Source organism: Phycodurus eques, chromosome 22 (assembly GCF_024500275.1).
Source record: "Phycodurus eques isolate BA_2022a chromosome 22, UOR_Pequ_1.1, whole genome shotgun sequence".
NCBI classification, from domain to species: domain Eukaryota; kingdom Metazoa; phylum Chordata; class Actinopteri; order Syngnathiformes; family Syngnathidae; genus Phycodurus; species Phycodurus eques.
Window position 1 is genome coordinate 3,318,233 of NC_084546.1, and position 20,168 is coordinate 3,338,400.

Genomic DNA, 20,168 nt, shown 5'->3' on the forward strand with positions numbered 1-20,168 from the left:
GGGGATAATTGTAAGAGCAGGATCCCGCGTGCGTTCGTCCCCATTGCCTCACTTTGGCTGCCGTGGAAAAACAGATGGGATTCTTGGCGGTCTGTGCCAAAGATCACTTGGCACTACATGCCGAGATCCTCAGCCAGTTGCAAAATGCCTTCAGGTACCGAAGCGCATAAGCAGGAAGTATTCAAAAACAAACTTTCACTTCCAATCAATCACTTTAGGACAAAAGTTTGGGGATTTTCAGAGATAATAAAATGGGAATGTAACAATCCAAATGTATTGTAGAAACACAGGGAAGAAAAATGTCACAAATGGCAGCACACACTCTTAATGTGGACGTCCCGGTGGAGTTATATTAGACGAAGAGAAAAAAGTCTTGAGGCAGGGCAGCTAGAAGCGATTCAGTTCAGGTACCAGCAAACGGGACTTTTGCTGGGCCCCCACCCGAACTTGACAGGAAATCCACAAATGGCCGGCGGTCTTAGGGCCCGAGAGAGAGAGAGACAGAGAGAGAGAGACAGAGAGAGAGAGAGAGACAGAGAGAGAGAGAGAGAGAGAGAGAGAGAGAGAGAGAGAAGAGAGAGAGACACACACCAACGTTGTGGAGGAACGATTGCCAGCCGCCCTGGTTAGGGCTCATTAGGAAATGTGTGGGTCAATTGGACTTTGCTGCCTTTTGGTCAGCATGTGTGTAGGGAAGTACCAGCAGGTGTAGAGGCATGCTCACATCACACCTGCCAATCAGCCTCAAGAAGAAATCCAGACACGCAAAAAGGTCTTTTTGACATTTTTAGGTGTGTATATCAACCCTTTGAAATGCAGCTAGCCCCCTCCACCATCCCAGGGAGATACGTTAAATCCTGATTACGCATTCATTGGGGGGGGAAGGTGCTGGAGGCAGGAGTGATTCTATCCAAACACACCAAAGCAACGGGAGTATTAGCTTCCACCTATTGTGGTCCCATTCGAGAACCCCCGGACTCCAAAACGTCAGTCATTCCAAATGTATTTGGTAGGGTTAAGCGCTAGGTTAACAAGTCCGTTTCGATGCAATTCGTGCTAATTTGCCGTCATCCTGTGCGACTATTTTAGAGATTCTTATCCTTTTTTCTGTTTTGCTTTTAGCTGATTATTCCCAGTGAGAAGCAACCCAGGGACGCTGGAGAGTACAACGTGGTGATACCCTCAAAGGTTCTTCCTGAGAACCCTTGACACTTCTCCGTTTGGGGAAGGACCTGTACACCTTTTGATCCTGGGAAAGGTTACCTTCGAGTACGATAATTAGGGTACGAGTAAAGATTGTACCTCGAAGGGCATATTCAAACCCCTACATACCAACGATTAAAAGCCTTAAGGAGACAAAACAAAGTTGCCAAGAGTGTCATCCTTTGAACGCTCCTTCAAAGAGATCAAGTTTTCCTCAGATGATAAAGGCTTTCCCTCACTGGGGAGTCCCCACATTTGACCCACGGTGTCACCATTAACAGCACCGAAGCAGGATTTTACCCATCTAATTATTTTACACCCCAGCTGGATGGCAAACTGCCCCCCACTACCCCTGTCGGCCTGCACTCTCGCACATGAAGGAGGCTAATCACCGGTGTGATCTCCCCCTTTTCACCTCTGACCCGCCCAACACTAGAATAACAACCTCCACCCCTGCCGCCTCCCAGGCCCTCAACGCTTTTCCCCCCAATTAGGAGGGTGCCTTTCCCATTGCAGATGACAGATTAGAGGTCAGGGGGGGGCCCTCAGACCTTGCTTTGCTTCTCCTGATGCCCGCGGAAGGGATGAAACATCCCTGCCTCGGGGAGCCATCTTAGAGGAGATGGAAGTCCTGTTGACGTAGACAAACGACTGTCTTGTCGGAGCGGCGGGACGGGGGGCACCGAACGTGAAGACGTCGGGGTGCGGCAGCAGATGGGAAAGAAATTGAATGGAAGGAAAATGGAAGCTGCAATGTTCTGTGTTCAGAGCGCAGGTAGAGAGATCAAGTGCGGGCTCGAACGGTCGAAGGACAACTGCAACGAGGACCGGGAGATAAGGCCTAACGCCATTTTCCTCCACCGCAATAAAAGCCAAGGCGCACTCCAATGAATCAAGGCGTCGGGGGCTTTCCTCTCTCTGTTGTGTGTTATGTCCACCGCTAATGGCCAGCAGATGTGAACGTATTTCACAAGTGCGGCTTTGGAAAACATTCCCGCACATAAATCCGATTAGGTCACGTGAGCGAGCTGGTGAGACGGCAGAGTGCGACTAGCGACCGCCCAAACAGCTGACTTAAATAATGCCATTTTTCACAGGTAGAAGATTAGCGGCGCTCCGTGGCTGTTTAAGTCTGGTAACTCATTTGGGTTTGTCTGGTGGTGACTTGATGATCATCTTTGACGGATTGCAGGTTCTTTTTTCAGGAGAACAAGATCCAAGCGAAGTGTTTCATCATCCGTGAAACAGCAGATCACCTGTAACGGGATGCATTCTGAAAAACCGCGCATAAATTCTGCAGCAGACTTCAGTTCGGAGCAACAAACCTTACTGTATATGTTATAGCACATCCTCTGGGAGGCGTTAGTTGCTCATCCAAAGTCAGTCATGAAGTTTCTGATAGTGTAAATCCATGTTTGGACAAGAGACGAGTATGAGAGCCAGGTGATCTCTGGCCTCGGTCTGGGATTTCAATAAGGCTTGTTGGGGTGAGATAAAACGCAACCGAGCCATGCGGCCGTCAGGAATGCACAAAATAAGAAGTGATGCATGCAACATGTTGGCCATAGTTGGCCGAGAGCGAGCAAAGTCTCGGAAGCCATCGGCTAGGACTGGCCTCTGGGGGGACGACCTCTAGAATTCTACGATGGATGCCAAGACCTCCTCTTAGGGGCTCTGCTTCTACTTTACGGCTCTGCGAGCAACTTGAGGAGAGTAGAGTGGAGTTGAGGGACGACTTTGCATGTTTCGCAACGTTTGGACGCACATGAAATGAAGATCAGAATGACCTGCATGGGATGCAAGCGTACAAAATACAGGCCCTAAAAATCTGGTTGGATTGCGGCAGTCCACTTGATATTCTGGGGAGTGTAAGGAGCAAATCTTCATAGTCAGTCAGTTAGTTTTGTTCGTTTGGGTTTGCTGACCATTTGTTGGGGAGGTTCCATTTCCAAACTAGTGAAGAGGATCAAAGAAATCCATGCGAACCACAGTTTGAAACCTTTTCCCAGGGGGAACCCAACACAGGGATCTACAGGGTGGAGCTCCACACCAAGACCGTGGCAACTACCTTTTCGACAAGGGAAATGTAACGCACCTGGCGCACACCTGGCTATGATGTTAGATAACACAGCTAACCCCATTCTACACTGGACCCCGGCCGACAGAAACACAAGCCAGAGTTCATTTCCTGAACAAAACTGATACATGACCAGACACGTACTTTATCTCACAATGATTCCAGAGATGTCCTGCAACACGAGGGCCAGCGTAAACTGCCCGTGACCCTCTGGCTTGCCAGACTCAATCAAGTGCCGGGGACTTTTCTCAAGGCAGCGACAAGTCGGGAATACTCTGAGAACAAAATAAGACAAATGGACTTTGAAGGAAGTTTGGCAGCGCATTCTGAAAAAAAAAAGTTGCCCTGAGGATTGTTGATGTGAAATCCAGCGCTTAAGCAAACACGCTGCCGGCCAGCTCATATAAAAAAAGATGGATTTTTCCTTTTTTTCGGTTCATATTTGTGCTGGCATTTGTGAGATAAAAATGATCACAGGGGCACTGGCCTGGTCTCCAGCCTGATCTGACCTGGAGACTACGCTCCTACTGTACGTGAAACAGGCGCTATTAGCGTAGCAGCTGCTTGTCTGGCAGTTTGTGTGCCACTAACTAGCTCCACGTGTGTGCGCGCACACGCACACACACACACACACACACACACACACACACACACACACACCAATCCCCTGGTTTGAGTGTCACAGCAGGAGTGCAGCAGTCTTGCATGCTTTTATGAACCAGGGTCGGGCACGGGGAGGTGAGCGTCCATATCGGGGGTGCACGAGGGAGTCCCGCCAGGTGCTAATAGAGTTCCTGCAGCTTTGAAACGCTAGCCTGTGCCGTTGCCCTGGACAGAGTCGGATTTCATCTGCAGGCAAATTATGCCGGACCAGCATTTGACCTCGCCGTCGTCACCACACCTACGCCCGAGCAGCTAATGAAACGTACTCCAGTGGAAACAGTAATAATGACTCCACTGTCTGCCCGGCTGGCGAGCTCGTGGGTGAATCACGCTCTTGTTTTATGTGCCGGACCAATCCAAATACAACGGCGAGATGTTACGTGAAGGCATTTGGCGCGTGCATCAACTATGCTCAGTATCAGCATTTTGGCCGGTCTGCTGGTGAGATGATTGGGTTTCAAGTGACTCAGATTACAAGTTCGTCTCTTGTGTTGCTATTTACGGACATTCAAGACATAGAAAGAAAAGTGTACGTGGTTAATAGTACTTCTTTGTAGCAGCTGTGCAGCCAGACACAGGTGTCGTGTCAAGAGATGGTTAGGCGAGTGAACGACTTTGTAGCACATCTGCACTTTCAAAAGACTACATGAGCATTGACGGTAAATTTCGGGAAAATATTTTGGTCTTTTTAAATGAGCATGGCTGACGAGACTCGTGAGGTGAAATATTAGGTTTGTCGTTAGACTGATAGTCTAAATAAATAGCACCATATAGTGCCTTCTGTTTTGCTTACATTCGACTGCATTACTTTGACGTCTGACCTCGTAAGGTCCAAGTGTGATAATTCCTACATCCTCACAGTCTTCAATGCAGCATTTCATATTATTTACCACAAGGGGGGTGTCACTTTTCTGAACCATTCAGTTAATTTGTTCGTACAGTACTAATGCGCTACAAACATGAGCTCAACTACTACTAATAGACAAGTGGCGTAGATTGACATTTTCGTAATTTTGCGTCGGGCATCTGTCTTTTTCCGATTGGGTTTCTTTGGGGCAAATTCCCTTGTTGGAGTTTTAAGTCAAAGTACGGGGCCTTGAAATTGCCTAAAATGGCTGCTTTGAACTAAACTAACCAACTCCCTGTTCCACTTCAGGCATGGATCCTTGAGGGTTTTTCGCGCGTCATGTTATTTCCACCCAGTTTCGTGCTGATCCAAGTATTAATGAACTCTTTTTTGGATCCTATATAAATTTAGTAGGACACATATCAGGGTGGCGACTACGATGTTGGTTTGGCGTGTTAAAATTGTGCCTTTGATCATGGTTGTGATAAATACGAAATCCGCATCCAAGATTCCAAAAGACATTCTATGTGTAAGCAAACAGCAGGTGATTGCGGCGACTCGAAAGCCACATCAAAGGATGGTGCCGCTCACTAGACGGTTCAATGTTGGACCATGACCAGCCCATGACTGCACACGAAGCTTCACCTTCTGTGCAAAAAAAAGAACACCGAAGCCTCGCAACAATTAGAATCAACGTGCAGCCGCTGAGTCAGTAAATTGATATTTGGAACCAGTTGAGGCAAGGAGTTCTCTGAGCTACCTGGAATGCCAAACTGTTAATTTTACGTCCCCATCCCGCCCCGTGCGTGGTAACCCAACACCCTGAGACCAAAACAAAAAGATAAGGACGTAAGACATTTCAGAGCCTCGGGCCCAGACTTTGTTGAGTGAGCGTGTCACAGCAATAAAACGTATTCTAAACATCAATTCTCTGCTTGGCACAAAAAAAAAAAAAAAAAAAGGGACAACCCCCTCAGGGCACGAGACTATCACAAAATATTTATTACACCACTTGTGATTAGCTTTTGAGGGCGAGCCAAAGAAATGCCTGGAGCGAGGTGTTCTCACTTGACAACATGGAACAATAGCATGGAGGTATTTTTCTTCTAAAAATACTACAGCGCCAAGACAAATAATCCAATGCGTCATTTTGGTCATACCGAGGTCAGAAAAATGATCCTGATCAATCATTTTGGATCCAAATCAGCATTAAAATGTTATCAATTTGTCTTTAGGTTACATTGAAACCGTTCAAACCCAATTGAGCTATGACTTTTCCTAGAAATTACCTGAATTCTAGGATTCAAAACGGGATCAAACGGTAAACAATTTGTGTCACACGAAAGCGACAAAACAACATTTTATACAAATTGAGATCTGTCTTACAATATAATCTAAATCCTTATTACAAATCAGGATCAAAATAAAAAAGTTCTTCCTTATTTCATACCAAAGTTACGAGCAACACAATGGCTCAAAAATGGCTATGGCATCCAGATCCTGACTTAAAATCCTAATCAGGTAGATCAAATTTTGGTTTTGGTTGTTACCAAGCAAAAAAACAAATTCAATCCAATTGATCAAGATTTGGAAACCAGATCACACTCAATAGTCAATCTGTTGTGTCTGTCATCAAAAGTGGTGCAACAAAATTAATCCAAAAACAAAATCCAGATGAATAATTAAAGATCAGTCCATCCTTGGTTCAAAGTGAAGCTACACACAACATTTGATCAAAAATTGTTGAGTTACATTCATATTACAAATAGGATGTGAATCCAAATCGAGATCAGAATCAGTTCCTTCTCGGTTGATAGTGACGTTACATGCCAAATTTCATCCAAATCTCTTCATCGTACTAAGATTTATTGTAATCTAAATCCCGTTCACACCTTCACACTACAAAAGTGATCTGGACCTCGATGCACAACTCAGTTCTTAATACAAGCTATTCAATATCTCCTTTGGTCAAGCCATTTCTGGAGTGAGTGAAAAAATGTGTTTGGGCACCACATGATTGTCATTTGATGGAACGATTGCACTGCATGCAAAAATAAACGCGCCGCTCATAATGAGAGCACAGCTAATGCAATCACATACATAATAAAACGTTCGTGTTTGCTGAGGGAGATGTTCCCTGCGGGACGCCAGGCCAGATATCAATTAGAGGCGGACTTGGGATAACTATCCCAAGCACAGCACCGGCAACCCCTCGGCGTAAACCGAGCGAGGCATCTCATTGCCAGACGCAAAATCCAGAACCTCAACCCTCAGCCCCCCGGGCAGGAAATTCAACATGTGCTGTTGACATCGCAACTCATCCGCGGAAGACAAGGAATAACACTTTTGGAAAAGTCAGGAAAGAAGTCCAAGAGAAGCGTGGAAGGAGGGGAAAATCTTCAGACAGTAAATCTTGTTTATTTTTCTTTATCTACTCTTCATTATTGTGCTCAAGCAAGGGTGGGCAACCTATGATTTGAGGGCCAAATTCTAAGAACAAATAAATCCTCAAGAGAACATTTTAGAAAAAGCTTTTGAGGTGTTGTTTAAAACAGCCCAAGGATTCAGCAGATCTAACAGATTGTGAAAGACAGTTTGACAGAGTTTGGGGCGAGGAATGCAAATGAGCAGTTACCCTTTGATTTGCAATTTGTGCGGGGGAAAGACAGAAGGCCAAGATTTGTGGATCTGAGAGGTCGTGCAGTGGAATGAGGATCTAAGAGCTGGGAAATGTAGCAAGGGGTGAGGTCAAGTAATCAACAGGACCTTGTGGTTTATTCAGGATTTTACGGGAAGGCAATGGAAGGATGCAAGGACAAGGGTAATGTGGGACTTTTGGCTAGTTCTTGTTCGGCGTCAAGATGCTGTACTTCAGATGAACTGGAATTAATCTTGTGGGGAAGTGGTCCAATAAACTCAGTAGCAGCAGTGACACAGATTTTCAGGACCAATAAAAAGAACTTGTTTTGTCAGAGTGAAGATATCGAATTTTTTAGTTTGTTTTATAAAGTGTAATTCAGCTGAAACGTTCACAAAGACACTGCAGTATTTGTGAATGCCTTTAAAGGGGCGTGGCCTAGTAAGTGACAACAGAAGCGCCGGTTCCGCCATTTGACCCTGCGGTTCATTCAGTGTTAGCATCTTCTCCATGCTTCTTGCGAGTGTTTTCATTTTGTATTTGTGTCCAGACTGTTTTTCCCGAACAACTTGAAAAACTCGTACGTTGGGTCCCTCATACCGCTGTATATAACAATTTTTAATGAATTTAGTCAACGGTCTACTAAATCTTTCGCTAAACTGTGCTTGTATTTTGTTTATATATGATATAATTTCACAACGATTGGTCTCCAAGAAGTAATTCACCAGCTGCTACCAGCAATAAAAAAAAAAAAAATGAAGAAAAATGGCTACTATTTCATTATAAGACGGTGGTAATTGGCCACGTTTAAAATGTCCCTGGTGATTGTATTATTATTTATTTTTTTCCTACTCGCAGCGTGTCGCTCCATTTTTAACGCGTGCCATAAAAGCGTAAACTGACACTTTTTATTTTTGGGTGAGCCACAGCTGCAGTCGCGTGCAAAACGGACGTCGCTAACGATTAGAATTCAATCGTAGCTTGATCGACGAGCCAGAGGAGACACTGGTGTAAACATTTGCCAACATGGCGTCCTCGTTGACGTTGGCCGACCATCAAGAGTACGGGCATGTGATCCGTTGAGGGGTGAAAAAAAACATCCACAAAGGCAGCAGATTGTTATCATAAAATTTTATTCTGAATATTTGCACATGGATGAACACACATTTTGATCAGAACTTTGGTTTTTGTACGAATTGTTGTTGTTGTTTTTAAAGTGTAACATTTTAAAGCACAATCAAGGGAAACTAAGACAATGTCCACACAATTAACGGTATTTAAAAAAAATGGATTTGTTTGCAACAGTTTTCGGTCACTGAAAACTGACTTTTCAGAAAACTCAGCATTGTTGCATGCAGCGTTATATTGTTATTGTACCAGTTCCCTCAATTATTTTCTTCAGAGTTCTTGATTGGCTAAAATAATTACAGTGTTCAGGGACCGAGCCTCGTCGCGAATAACGAAATCGGCGAGTAATGACACCAACACAAAAAGGCCTGTAACTGCCGATAGATGCCACACGAATTTTAATCTATCAGACAAGGATATGGCCTGACGAACTACAGCTCCTCCCCTTACATCCTCCTCCCATTGGCCACAAGATGCCCCCCCCCCCCCCCGCAAAATCCATATATATGCAAATTTGCGAGTTTCACTGGATTACAGAATGTTGCAATGTGGAGTGCCAGTATCGCAGTGGTACGAAATATCATTTCTTAAATACCCACGTACATGTGGACGTCGCCTTAAAAGAACAGGCCTTGGTGGACCCGATGGTAACACACACCCACGCACGCAAGAAACAAACACACGCCAATCCATAAGATTCCTGCAATTTGTAAGGAATCTGAAACACTTCGTATCACATGTAAATTATTCCCGAGGGGACAGCATCGAATTTTAACACTTTAAATTCAAAACCTTTCAGTACCGCAATGCTGCAGTTTATGTCAAACATTGGCATGCATTGTAATGCAAAAGACTGTAGATGCTGTCGCCTCAAGGGAAAACAAAGGCAGTAACAGCTGATCATCGCGCAATACTTGACGTCGTCACCTTGCATAAATTAGGAATTCGGTTATGGCACTTGTTTTTTTTCTCTCTCTCCACGGTTAGTAAATGACAACCATGTCGTTAGTTCCAACACGAGCACGATGTTATGGCTGAATTATAAAGTCCAACACTTGCGTGACGTCGGAGATTCGCTACATCCAAGCTCTATTAAAATGACCAAGAGTGAAAGTAGTGGGGTCGCTTTGCAAATGTGGCGGTATTAGTCATGGAAACTGAGAATACTTCAGAGTAAAAGCACATGAAAATAATATTGAAAGAAATTGTGTTCACTGAGGAGTTCACTGAAAATGACCAAGAGTGAAAGTAGTGGGGTTGGTGTTGAACCACACTGTGTGGTTTTATCTAAAATCTTCTCATTTTCAGGGCGCTCTGCCCGATAAAACCACTGTGTGCACCGTATAACGGAGCCAATTACTTCACGAAATCCGACCACAAGCACAAACCCAGCGCGATTAATAGAACGCTCCTTTTGCATCCGATTTGTTGTTAGTTCTGCAAAGATGCAAGCACAGAAAGGACGGTAAAGTGGACTTCAGTAGCTGTACACACAAAGTGAAGATAGCAGTCTCAAACCTTCAATAAAAAGTCCAATAAATAAGCTAGCATCGGAATCACAAACATGGCACAAGAGAGTTTTCAGTCAGGTTCGTCCTGATTGGTTGACGAGCACGCATGGCAGTATTCGATCCAAGAATTCCAGACGGAAGGAGGCTGAGGATTCGGATTTGACCAAGAGCACAAAGTAAACAAGTTCCAGAGACACTGACAGGAGGGGGGAAGAATCCAGACAAAAATAAAGGAATTATCTGCACCCTGGCGGGGGCGGACTGCGGGCAAAGGTTTGTTGTGAAGCCGTTTCCTTTGCCTTAAACTAACAAGCAGGGAACTGAATAAATTATTTTTTTTTTTTGCTCGCTTCTGGCAGTGTTGAATTAAACAGCTCAAGCTCCTCAACCAAGTCCGATAAGGCAGCCCCCACTTCTGAACAATGGCACCACCAATCCAAGTCCTCTTCTGGTTGGGACCATCCAAGGGTTCTTCAGTCAAAAATTTTGAAGCTCTTCTCAGTCGTCATTCCGGAGGCATGCTGGTATACAGAGATGGTGGTGGGGTAAGGGCAGGTCATGACGGGACGGCGTGATGTCCGGACCCGCCAAGAACCCAGAAAAGCGCCAACTGAAGGGCCAAGGTGAGCCACAGTGAGGGACTCAAGCCGGACGCCCCGCCACAGTCAGGGTCCTCCTCCTGGAGTTCCGACAGGAAGGAAACCGACAACAAGGGTTAGTGACCGGCTGACTTTGTTTGCGAGATCCCTGGACATCACTTTGTCAAATCTCACCAAGACATAGGCTGGATTTTTGACGAGGCAACTGAGTAATAGCTGTCGGTTTTAGACTTGACTTGCACTTTTAGATCACTCAGTTGGAATCGTTGCCACCATCAAAGCTAACATTAGCTAAACTTGTCGTCATGCTACATCTGACAATTGCCATTTGGTGGTATAGGTAAACCTCTTAAATGAATGCTAAATCATGGGGGCTGTAACAAATGCAGTTAATGGGAATGTAAACAATCACAGAGCTAGCAAATAATAGCTAGCACAATGCAAAAGCTAGAAAGCGTTCTGATATTTTTTTGAGAAGTTAAAAAAAATTAACCAGATAAACATGCTAACAATAAAATGCTAACCTAAGGTCCATGGAAACGCAAGTGTGGCAAACACAATGTGACCAATTCAACGGTGAAGCTAATGACATTAGCCCAAAATATTTTTTTTCAAAGTAATTCATTCAAAACGTTAATTTTTCCTTTGGCCATTTAAAAAAAACGTGACTATAATACAATTATGCGTATGCGTTGCAGGCTAGTGCAAGTGTAGCTACGTTTTGTGGAAAATAGTCAAGTTTGTCAAAAAATGCTACCCTTACTACCGCGGAAAATGCTAACGCCAGTGTGGCAAACCCTGTTTGACAAATTAAATGGGAGGCATTAACCTCTAACATTTAAAATAGCAAAAAGTAACATTGTTGCAGGAAAATAGTCAAGTTTGTAGATTAGCTTTTCGTAGAATTTCCTTCTAAATACAGATTGAAACAACTCTGTCATAGGTAAATGCAACATTTTCGTTATTACAGTCCATTCATCAGATCCTAGGCACAATAGGATTAGCAACTGTTCTACTGCTTCAAATTGCGGTTTCAGCACTGGCATCTGAGGATTACGATACAAGGGAAAACATGCTGGTAGTTCAAAGTTGGGCAAGAAGATGGGGAAAACATCAGCAGGAGAAGGCAGAGAAGTGAAAACAGATGCCGGTAGAACAAGAGAGAGGCTGACAGGTGCAGAGCAACACAAGACATAAAACAAAAAATAGTGGAAAAAGTGAAAAAGATATACGGTTTGAGGTTGAACATGACGGGGAGAAAAGATGGACTGACCCGGCAAAGCACACGAACAGTGGCGGCAGTAACACGAGCAGTGAGGACGCCGACGGGGAGCCAGCGCTACGCCGGCACAGGGCCTCGTCCTAAGCAGCCGGCCAATCACAGAGCGGAAAACAGGAGCATACATCATGCAGCAAAGCGCTCCAATGAAAATGAGATTTAGTGGGAAGCAAAGCAGGTTAATAATAATAAAGTACGACATTCAATTGCACATGTTGCGCTTAGCTGGTCCAATGTGTCGGCCACAAAAATACAAGCAAAAACTATCGCTTTGCAAATGTGGCGGTATTAGTCATGGACACTGAGAATACTTCAGAGTAAAAGCACATGAAAATAATATTGAAAGAAATTGTGTTCACTGAGGAGCTAACGGCATTAGCGATAAACGTTTTGCGGCTATCCCAATTGTGCGACTAAATCAACTGTCGCGCTAATAACTTTAGACACCATTATTTTGAAAAACAAGCTACTAGAAAACGGAAACTTGAAACCATTGTAGCTAAAACATGTTTACCAACAAAAAATGCTCATTTGACTACCATGTGAAATGCTAACAAGTGTTAGCATTTTACATGGCAATAAAATTAGCATATGTGCAAACACTACGTGATTAACTCAACCTTACCGTAAATGTACCACAGCAAAAAAGTTAAAAAAAATGCTGACTTCACTACTTTTAATACACAATTCGTGGACAATATCGGGCAGAATTAATCTTAGGCATTTTATTTGAGGTTAAAAAGAGTTCAAAGCAGGATATGAAAGATAAGAAACCTTCAGCATGTTAGCTAACATACAGTGAAGGCACAAGCAAATTTGGCAGGAAACAATTAAGCACAAAACTCCACACAAGGCAAGCGGTTTGTTTGAAAAAACAAGCAGCTGAGTTGCGCTAAGACTTACGTGTTCGTTATTATCGAAGCACACTGCAGGTCCTTTCCTGTAGCGAGGATTCTGAGCTAGCTCGCAGGGATCGGGGCCATTAGCTAAAATCGCCAATTCAGGAATATCAACCAAAGCCTGGGATTTACACTCATTTCATCCATCCATTTTCTACCGCTTAGCCGAGGTCAGGTCGTGGGGGCAGAAGCTTTAGCAGGGATGCCCAGACTTCCCTCTCCCTAGCCATTTCACCCAGCTGTTCCGGGGGGATCCCGAGGTCTTCCCAGGCCAGCCGAAAGACGTAGTCTCTCCAGCGTGTCCTGGGTCGTGACGGTGGAACGTGCCCAAAACACCTCACCGGGGAGGCGCCCGGGAGGCATCCGAATCAGATGCCCCAGCCACCTCCTCTGGCTCCTCTCGATGTGGAGGTGCAGCGGCTCTACTCTGAGATCTCACCCTATATGTCCATAAAAGTTATTAACAGAATCGGTGACAAAGGGCAGCCTTGGCGGAGTCCAAACCTCACCAGAAACGAGTCCGACTTACTGCCGGATATGCGGATCAATCTCCGACTCCGGTCGGACAGGGACCGAACAGCCCGTATCAGGGGGTTCGGTACCCCATACTCCCAAAGCACCCCCCACAGAACTCCCCGAGGGACGCGGTCGAACGCCTTCTCCAAGTCCACAAAACACATGTAGACTGGTTGGGCGAACTCACCATGCACCCTCGAGGACCCTGCCGAGGGTGTAGAGCTGGTCCACTGTTCCACGGCCAGGACGAAAACCACACTGCTCCTCCTAAATCTGAGATTCGACTTCCCGACGGACCCTCCTCACCGGCACCCCTGAGTAGGCCAAAAAGGCCCGATAGGACTCCTTCAGCTCGACGACATCCCTCACCGGGTTCGGGGAATACCGCCATGACAGGCACCGAACACAGCTCCGGTCGGTCAACTCAGCAATGGAGGCACGGAACATGTTCCACTCGGACTCGATGTCCTCCGCCTCCCCCAGAACATGAGCAAAGTTCTGTCGGAAGTGGGAGTTGAAACTCCTTCTGACAGGGGATTCTGACAGACGTTCCCAAGAGACCTTCACAATACGTATGGGCCTGCCACGTCAGACCGGCATCTTCCCCCACCATCGGAGCCAACTCACCACCGGGTGGTGATCAGTTGACAGCTCCGCCGCTCTCTTCACCCCAGGGTCCAAGACATGCGGCCGCAAGTCCGATGATACGACCACAAAGTCGATCATCGAACCGCGACCTAGGGTGTCCTGTTGCCAGGTGCACGTGTGGACACCCTTATGCTTGAACATTGTGTTCGCTATGGACAATCCGTGATGAGCACAGAAGTCCAATAACAGAACACCGCTCGGGTTCTGATCGGTGGGTGCCGTTCCTCCCAGGTCTCACTGTGATTGCCCACGTGAGCATTGAAGTCCCCCAGCAGAACGATGGAGTCCCCGAGCTCATTTCAATAGGTTATAATAGTAGGCGAAAGGATACACTGCTGTTCATCCTGTACGAGCGGCTTGGTGTCGCAGGACGAGCAGGTGAGTTTGGCGTCGGCAATAACGAAAACCAGGTTGGTATTGGGAAGCTTCTCGGCGTGGTACAGTCTGAAAATGACCATCACAACAGAAGAAACGAGGAAATACTGTGGTAGGGGGGAAAAAAAACTGTTGTGATTTTATGCAAATGAAGCTATAATTTTAACAAAAAAAAAACAAAAACACAGCGACTTTTTGCGAAAAGTGCAGTTAGAAAAAAAGGAGTAGAAAAAGAAAAAAGAAAAGTTGCAATTTTACGTGCATTTAAAAAAAAAAAAGAATCAATCTGTAATTGTAAGAAAAATAATTTGTTTCATGTTAATGCATTTGTCATTTAAAATTTTATTTTTATTTTATGCAAATAAATATTTTGTAATTTAATGGAAATGTCTAATCTTACAATAGATGTGTTATTGTAAAATTGGAACCTATTTATAATTTCACAAGAAGAAAAACAATTGCAAATAAATAGCATTTTTAAGTTTTTTTTTTTTTATTTAACGGGGGATAAAGTTTTCATTTCACATCTTAACGCTTATGGCCCAAAAACAGGAAGTGACATCGTTTTAAACAGGAAGTGATTTTTTTTTTTTTTATGCTTTCCTTCTCAAAGGAACACCAGCTCCCCCCAAAATAATCCCCATGTCAGGAGTGCACAAATGATTTTCTCTGCTTTTTTTATGGCGCTCGTTAAGAGGAAACGTGTGCGGCTAATGTGCGGGAACGCCGCGCCGCATGCGGCACGAGGGGGCCTTAAAACGACGCACGCAAAGGGGCTAGTGTGTGTCTGTGGGAGTGGGGCGGCGACGTGCCAGGTCGGTGGTCCGCACACAAGTGACTTGACTTCACCTTCGTGGCATGTGATTTTTTTTTACAAGCGTAGCGTTGACGGGGACTTCGTTTAAGGCGGAATGTTCCTTACCTGGAGCGGTTTTTGCAGTCGATTGTTCCTTTGAAGGAGAGGCCGCCTGTCTCGAAGTAGTACTGCGTTTGCTCCGTGATGCACACCTCTGTATGCACGTCGTCGGACACGTCCTCCTCCATGTCGGCTGTGTACAAAGCTTTTTTAGTTCATGTATTAGCTTTGACCGACGCCGTCGGAGAGGCGTGACATGAATTGAAGGCGGACTGGGAAGGGATTCACCTGCATCCAGGAAATTTGGGAACGTGATGCTGACCAGCAACTGTTGCATGATCGACCTGAGGAAAAAATAAAGTTGGAGTGTTATGGGAAAAAAAACAAACAAACAAAAAAATAGCTGCAAGTTTATGCAAATGAAGTTTGAATTTTAGGCAAGTTTGAATAAAAGTCATTTAAGTTAAAAAAAAAAAAAAGGCAGTAATGTTATGCAAATAGTGTTTCTACAAGAAACATAAAGCAAAGATTTTTATGCTAAAAGTCCGAATGTCACAATAATTAAGTCATACTACCAACAGAAATTACGCAAATAAACCAAAGTAGTAATGTTACTGAAAAAAACAAGTCTTATACGTTACGTTGTTTTACTTTAAGTACGCCATTACGTACTTTACGGACTAATTCTTAGCAAAAACTAAATTAAGCAAATACATTTTCTGAGATTCAAAAGTCATGACACAAAAAAACATTTACAGTTATATTTTCATGGGAATAAAATGACTATTACAAAATGTTTGCAATTTAATGCAATGTGGTAATTTTATTGGAATAAAGTTTGAAATTTAGTAATGTGGGGGGAAAATAATGCACTGACACATACAGTATGAATTGCAAATGTCATCGAAAGAAAGCATGGGTGTGCTTGGTGTAAAACAAGCTGTTAACTCAAGAAGGCCTCGGGCTGTTTTTTATTAGGATTGAAATATTTGTGTGCCCTTTAATTTATGTATAATTTCCCCACAAATGTATCATTCCAAATAAAGGCATGAGCTACATAAAATGACTCACCAGGCTGCAGCAGTGGCCCACCAGCCGACATTCAAAATATCTGCGACGGAGGGCTAAGAAGGAGCAAACGCAATGAAAGTTACGACAAACAGATAACAAAAACCGAAAACAGACGGTTTGAATAAAAAGGCTTGTTGGCCATGTTGTTTTGATTACAGCTAGCATGCGAGGACGTCGTTGTGGCCAATCAGTCACGTAGCTTTCAAGCATGTTGAGTCACACGCGAAGTCAACGTGGTTGACTTTGATCACATGGATGATACGTGAACGCTCTTACTCATTTGTGAGCCGTATCGGGAAGTTCCCAGGTGCTTGCTTATTTCGCGTGCTGCATTCGCCACTTAATCCTTTGACTTTTCGTGTCAGGGTAACCTTTGCAGGCAGTTGAGGGTTTTTTTTCTCCTTTTTTTTTTTTGTTATAAATGTGAGGCAGGAAGTTAAATGTTGACTCTAAAACTACTTATAAAACTCAGTGGAGGGTGCTATAGCATGTGCTTGTTTCTTTCACGTTTTTTTCTTAAAATTGTAATTTATGGCAACAAATTCAAATCAAGACCATAAAGTCGTCAGGTTATAAAAATAAAGCCCTATTTTAACGTGAAAAAAAGTTGTCATTTCACGGAACAAGTAAAAATGTTACCAATAAAAACCAAAGTAATATTTGAACGTAAAAAGGTTGTCATGTTACGAAAAAACGCAGGACTATAACTTATATTCAAAAAGTCAGTTTCAAGAAAAAGTTTGTCGTGTGATGAAAAAAAACCCCAAGAAATATTGTATTGTAATATTTCCGAGGGGAAATTGGGAGAATTCCCAAGTCCAGCGTTTGGAAATAAAACGGCCGGTTGATGAAAAGCAGCGCTTGCCGCTTGGCGCGTCGGCCGAGCATGCGAGACCACCTAATCCTGTTAGCGTTACAACTCCCACTCGCCGGACCTCTGCTTCCCTTTCTCATCTGCACCGTGTCGATTTATGGCACCCCAGCGATTTTCGGTTTGTGTGTGTGTGTGTGTGTGTGTGTGTGTGTGTGTGTGTAGACAGGCTCTGGCTTATGTGACTGACAACGTAGACAGATCGGAGGCCCGCCGCCGCCTTGGTCTCCTTGGCGGGATCGCACAGCGACTGGTAATCGAAGGACTTCTTGGAGGTGAACAGCGACGAGTTGACCAGGTTGACCATCAGGATGGGGTCGATCATGCCGAAGAAGCGACCGATCTGAACGACGAGAGGAGAGGGAAGGGATGCAAACATCACATTTAATATATTTGATGACTGCATTTCCCAGAGTAATTGTGCTGCGCCTTTTCCGGAAGTGACTTTCTTCAGGCTTCCGATTGGCTGGAACGGTGGATTTACGGGGGGGAAAAAAAAGGCATTTATTTCTGACTGGAAAACGTCATGTTCAAATATTTAATCGTTTTCCAAGAAATTATGCAAATAAAGTTGCAATTTTGCGCCTTGCCTGGCAGTGACTTATTTAATTACAGTGTCACCTGAAAAGCAAACGCATGATGGACTTTGTTGTCATCCCGTTAACGCGACCCCTAAACGTCTTTGCCTAAGTCGGTTTCGGTTCGACCCAGCACGCACGCGACACTTCCAATGAATGAACAGTCGCCGCCCTGTTGGCCCGCAGACTCCCCGAGGACACGCCAGGAAAAAAGAAACGGCAGCGGGTCGCATATAAAGAGGCGGAGAAAAGCCTGCCGAGACGTCCCCGCTGGATAAATGACGGAAGGGCACACACGAGGCCTCAACTTTTAGTGCTGCTGCCAAACTTCAGAGAGCGCCTGATTTATCCAGCGCACGCCCGGCGCTGATTAGCCAGCGCATGAAAAAACATTTAGGCAAACCGCAACGGGGGGCCCGGCGCGCCTTTTTTGCTTTTTAAGAAAAGTCCAGTGGAGCTGAGGGTACGTTTGCATGTCAACAAATTAGTCAGATTGTGCTCGGGTGCTGTGGTTTGTTTATTTGCAGATGTTTTTTTTTTTTTTTTAAGCTTCACTACCATCTTGATGGCACAGACGGCAGGTGGACTTTGTATTCCTCTTTTTTTCCCTACCAATCACACATGCACAACAAAAGTACTGGGGCACTTGGTCATCCCACTGTGAAAATGAACTAACTGGGAGACTTTATAAGCAATTTTGGAACTTTCTTTTGGTGGGTTGAGGTCAGGTGTCTCGAGATCTTCCACACTAAAGTCATCCGAGCATGTGGGACCAAAAGGCCTTCCATAAAACAGTTAGCAATAACAATTGTACAAAATGTCTTCAACTTGGCCCGATTGAGTAATTTAACTACGAAGTGTGTCCCGATACCTTCGTCAATTGATATAATGGAATTGCTGTTTTTCTTCAGAATAGACATAAAATTGCGAACATATAGTTAATATAGAGTCATGTATATATATATATATATATATATATATATATATATATATATATTTACCAATAAGTACAAGAGTAAAAAATGCAATGTTTATTTTTTGTTCTTCAGTGTGTAATATTTATTTAGATTAAATGCTAATGTTTTGAGCTTAAAAGTTAAATACAACTGAACTGTAGTTCAGTAGTGATTCTTTTGCATACCACTAGAGGGAGCCTGCGTACATGAGTACGACCACTGATCTAGATGAATGTTCCATGACACAATGTTATATTTGAAATAAGTTTATGTTTTTACACATAAAAGCACATTTTTCGACATGTGGATCAATAGCAGACCTGATCGATGTATTCGTCTTGATTGGACATGACTAGGAAGCCGCCATCGTCCAGAATGACGCAGTCCACATACTGAAATCACAGAGATGCTTGAACACGAAACTTATAGTCATAATGATAAAAAAAATTCAATCTCACCATATTATTGCGTTGGCAGCCACAGATTTCATCCGTGCACTGTCACCCCAAAAAACAACAACCTTAGACTCTCATTTTTGGATCTTTGTGGCTGAGATCTAACTCACGTTGGTCCTCAGCGTGGTGTTGATGAAGCTCGCCATCCAGGCGCTGACGTCCAACTTGACGCCGACCACTGGGGATCAAACACACGCACACACACACACACACACACACAAAACACCCAGACACCCTCTATCATGTCGGACCCTAGTGTCAACTTTACTCCCTGAACAGAGGAGAGAGGTAATGGGGAAAACTTGGCCGGGGATCACAGAGGGAGCGGACAGCTTGATGTGCGGTTTGTGTGGGTGTGTCACAGGAAGTAGACAAAGCGTGTGATGGGTGTCTGTGTCAAGCAGCAGGTGACAAGTCGGCTCAAAAATATAAGCCTCTAAAGTGCGAGTGCGTTGACATGTAACACGACAAATGGCGTTTTTAGTTTCGTTTTTAGTGTGGTCTTACCTGCCGGCTTGAGGAGCTTGTTGTCGATCTTGAGGTTGACGGCTCTGCTCACGAGGACAGAGTTGTCGCTCGCTACCAGGGGGAGGGATAAAAAAATATATATTTTAAAAAATGCACGTTGTTCACGACCAAATGCACAGGACAATTCATTAGATACACCTGCACAGTGTATTTCTATCCAACGCATACGAAATGGAGTCGCCGTGTACTCACTGTTGTCTGCGAGGTACGGCGTGGGCGTGAAGACGTACAGGTCATTGTCCAAACTTCGCTTGTAGAAGCTCGACTCGTACGTCTCAGCCTCCTCCCTCCAGTTCAGGCCAGCGCTGTGGCGTGGTGTGCGTGAATGGATGGACATTGGTAGAAAGAAACCAGTGAAGTAGTTAAAAGTTTAGTTGGTGTGTTCATCAGGGTTCCAAATCAATCCCAAAATATATTTTTTTTGACACCTCTCTCTTTGGGGGTACACCTCAGGGATCTGTTTTAGAACC

The 20,168-nt window shown here is 44.4% G+C and overlaps 1 protein-coding gene across 2 annotated transcripts in view; it reads right to left on the minus strand.

The window, feature by feature from the left end:
- Positions 1-8,550: 8,550 nt before the first annotated feature.
- The window catches only part of cacna2d1a (calcium channel, voltage-dependent, alpha 2/delta subunit 1a), a 46,550-nt gene continuing 34,932 nt past the window's right edge, over positions 8,551-20,168 (minus strand). Inside the window, exons 27-39 of one of the 2 annotated variants that reach the window (XM_061667235.1) lie at positions 19,891-20,003; positions 19,678-19,749; positions 19,281-19,348; positions 19,174-19,212; positions 19,036-19,107; positions 17,372-17,524; positions 16,311-16,363; positions 15,528-15,583; positions 15,306-15,432; positions 14,340-14,452; positions 12,849-12,931; positions 11,940-12,028; positions 10,615-10,746 (exon numbers count right to left, since the gene is read on the minus strand). In XM_061667235.1, coding sequence (XP_061523219.1) covers positions 10,710-10,746; positions 11,940-12,028; positions 12,849-12,931; positions 14,340-14,452; positions 15,306-15,432; positions 15,528-15,583; positions 16,311-16,363; positions 17,372-17,524; positions 19,036-19,107; positions 19,174-19,212; positions 19,281-19,348; positions 19,678-19,749; positions 19,891-20,003 — 1,075 coding nt within the window. In that variant the 3' untranslated portion in view covers positions 10,615-10,709. Of the gene's footprint in view, positions 10,747-11,939; positions 12,029-12,848; positions 12,932-14,339; positions 14,453-15,305; positions 15,433-15,527; positions 15,584-16,310; positions 16,364-17,371; positions 17,525-19,035; positions 19,108-19,173; positions 19,213-19,280; positions 19,349-19,677; positions 19,750-19,890; positions 20,004-20,168 lie in introns of both variants that reach the window. The other variant, XM_061667236.1, reaches the window with a different exon arrangement.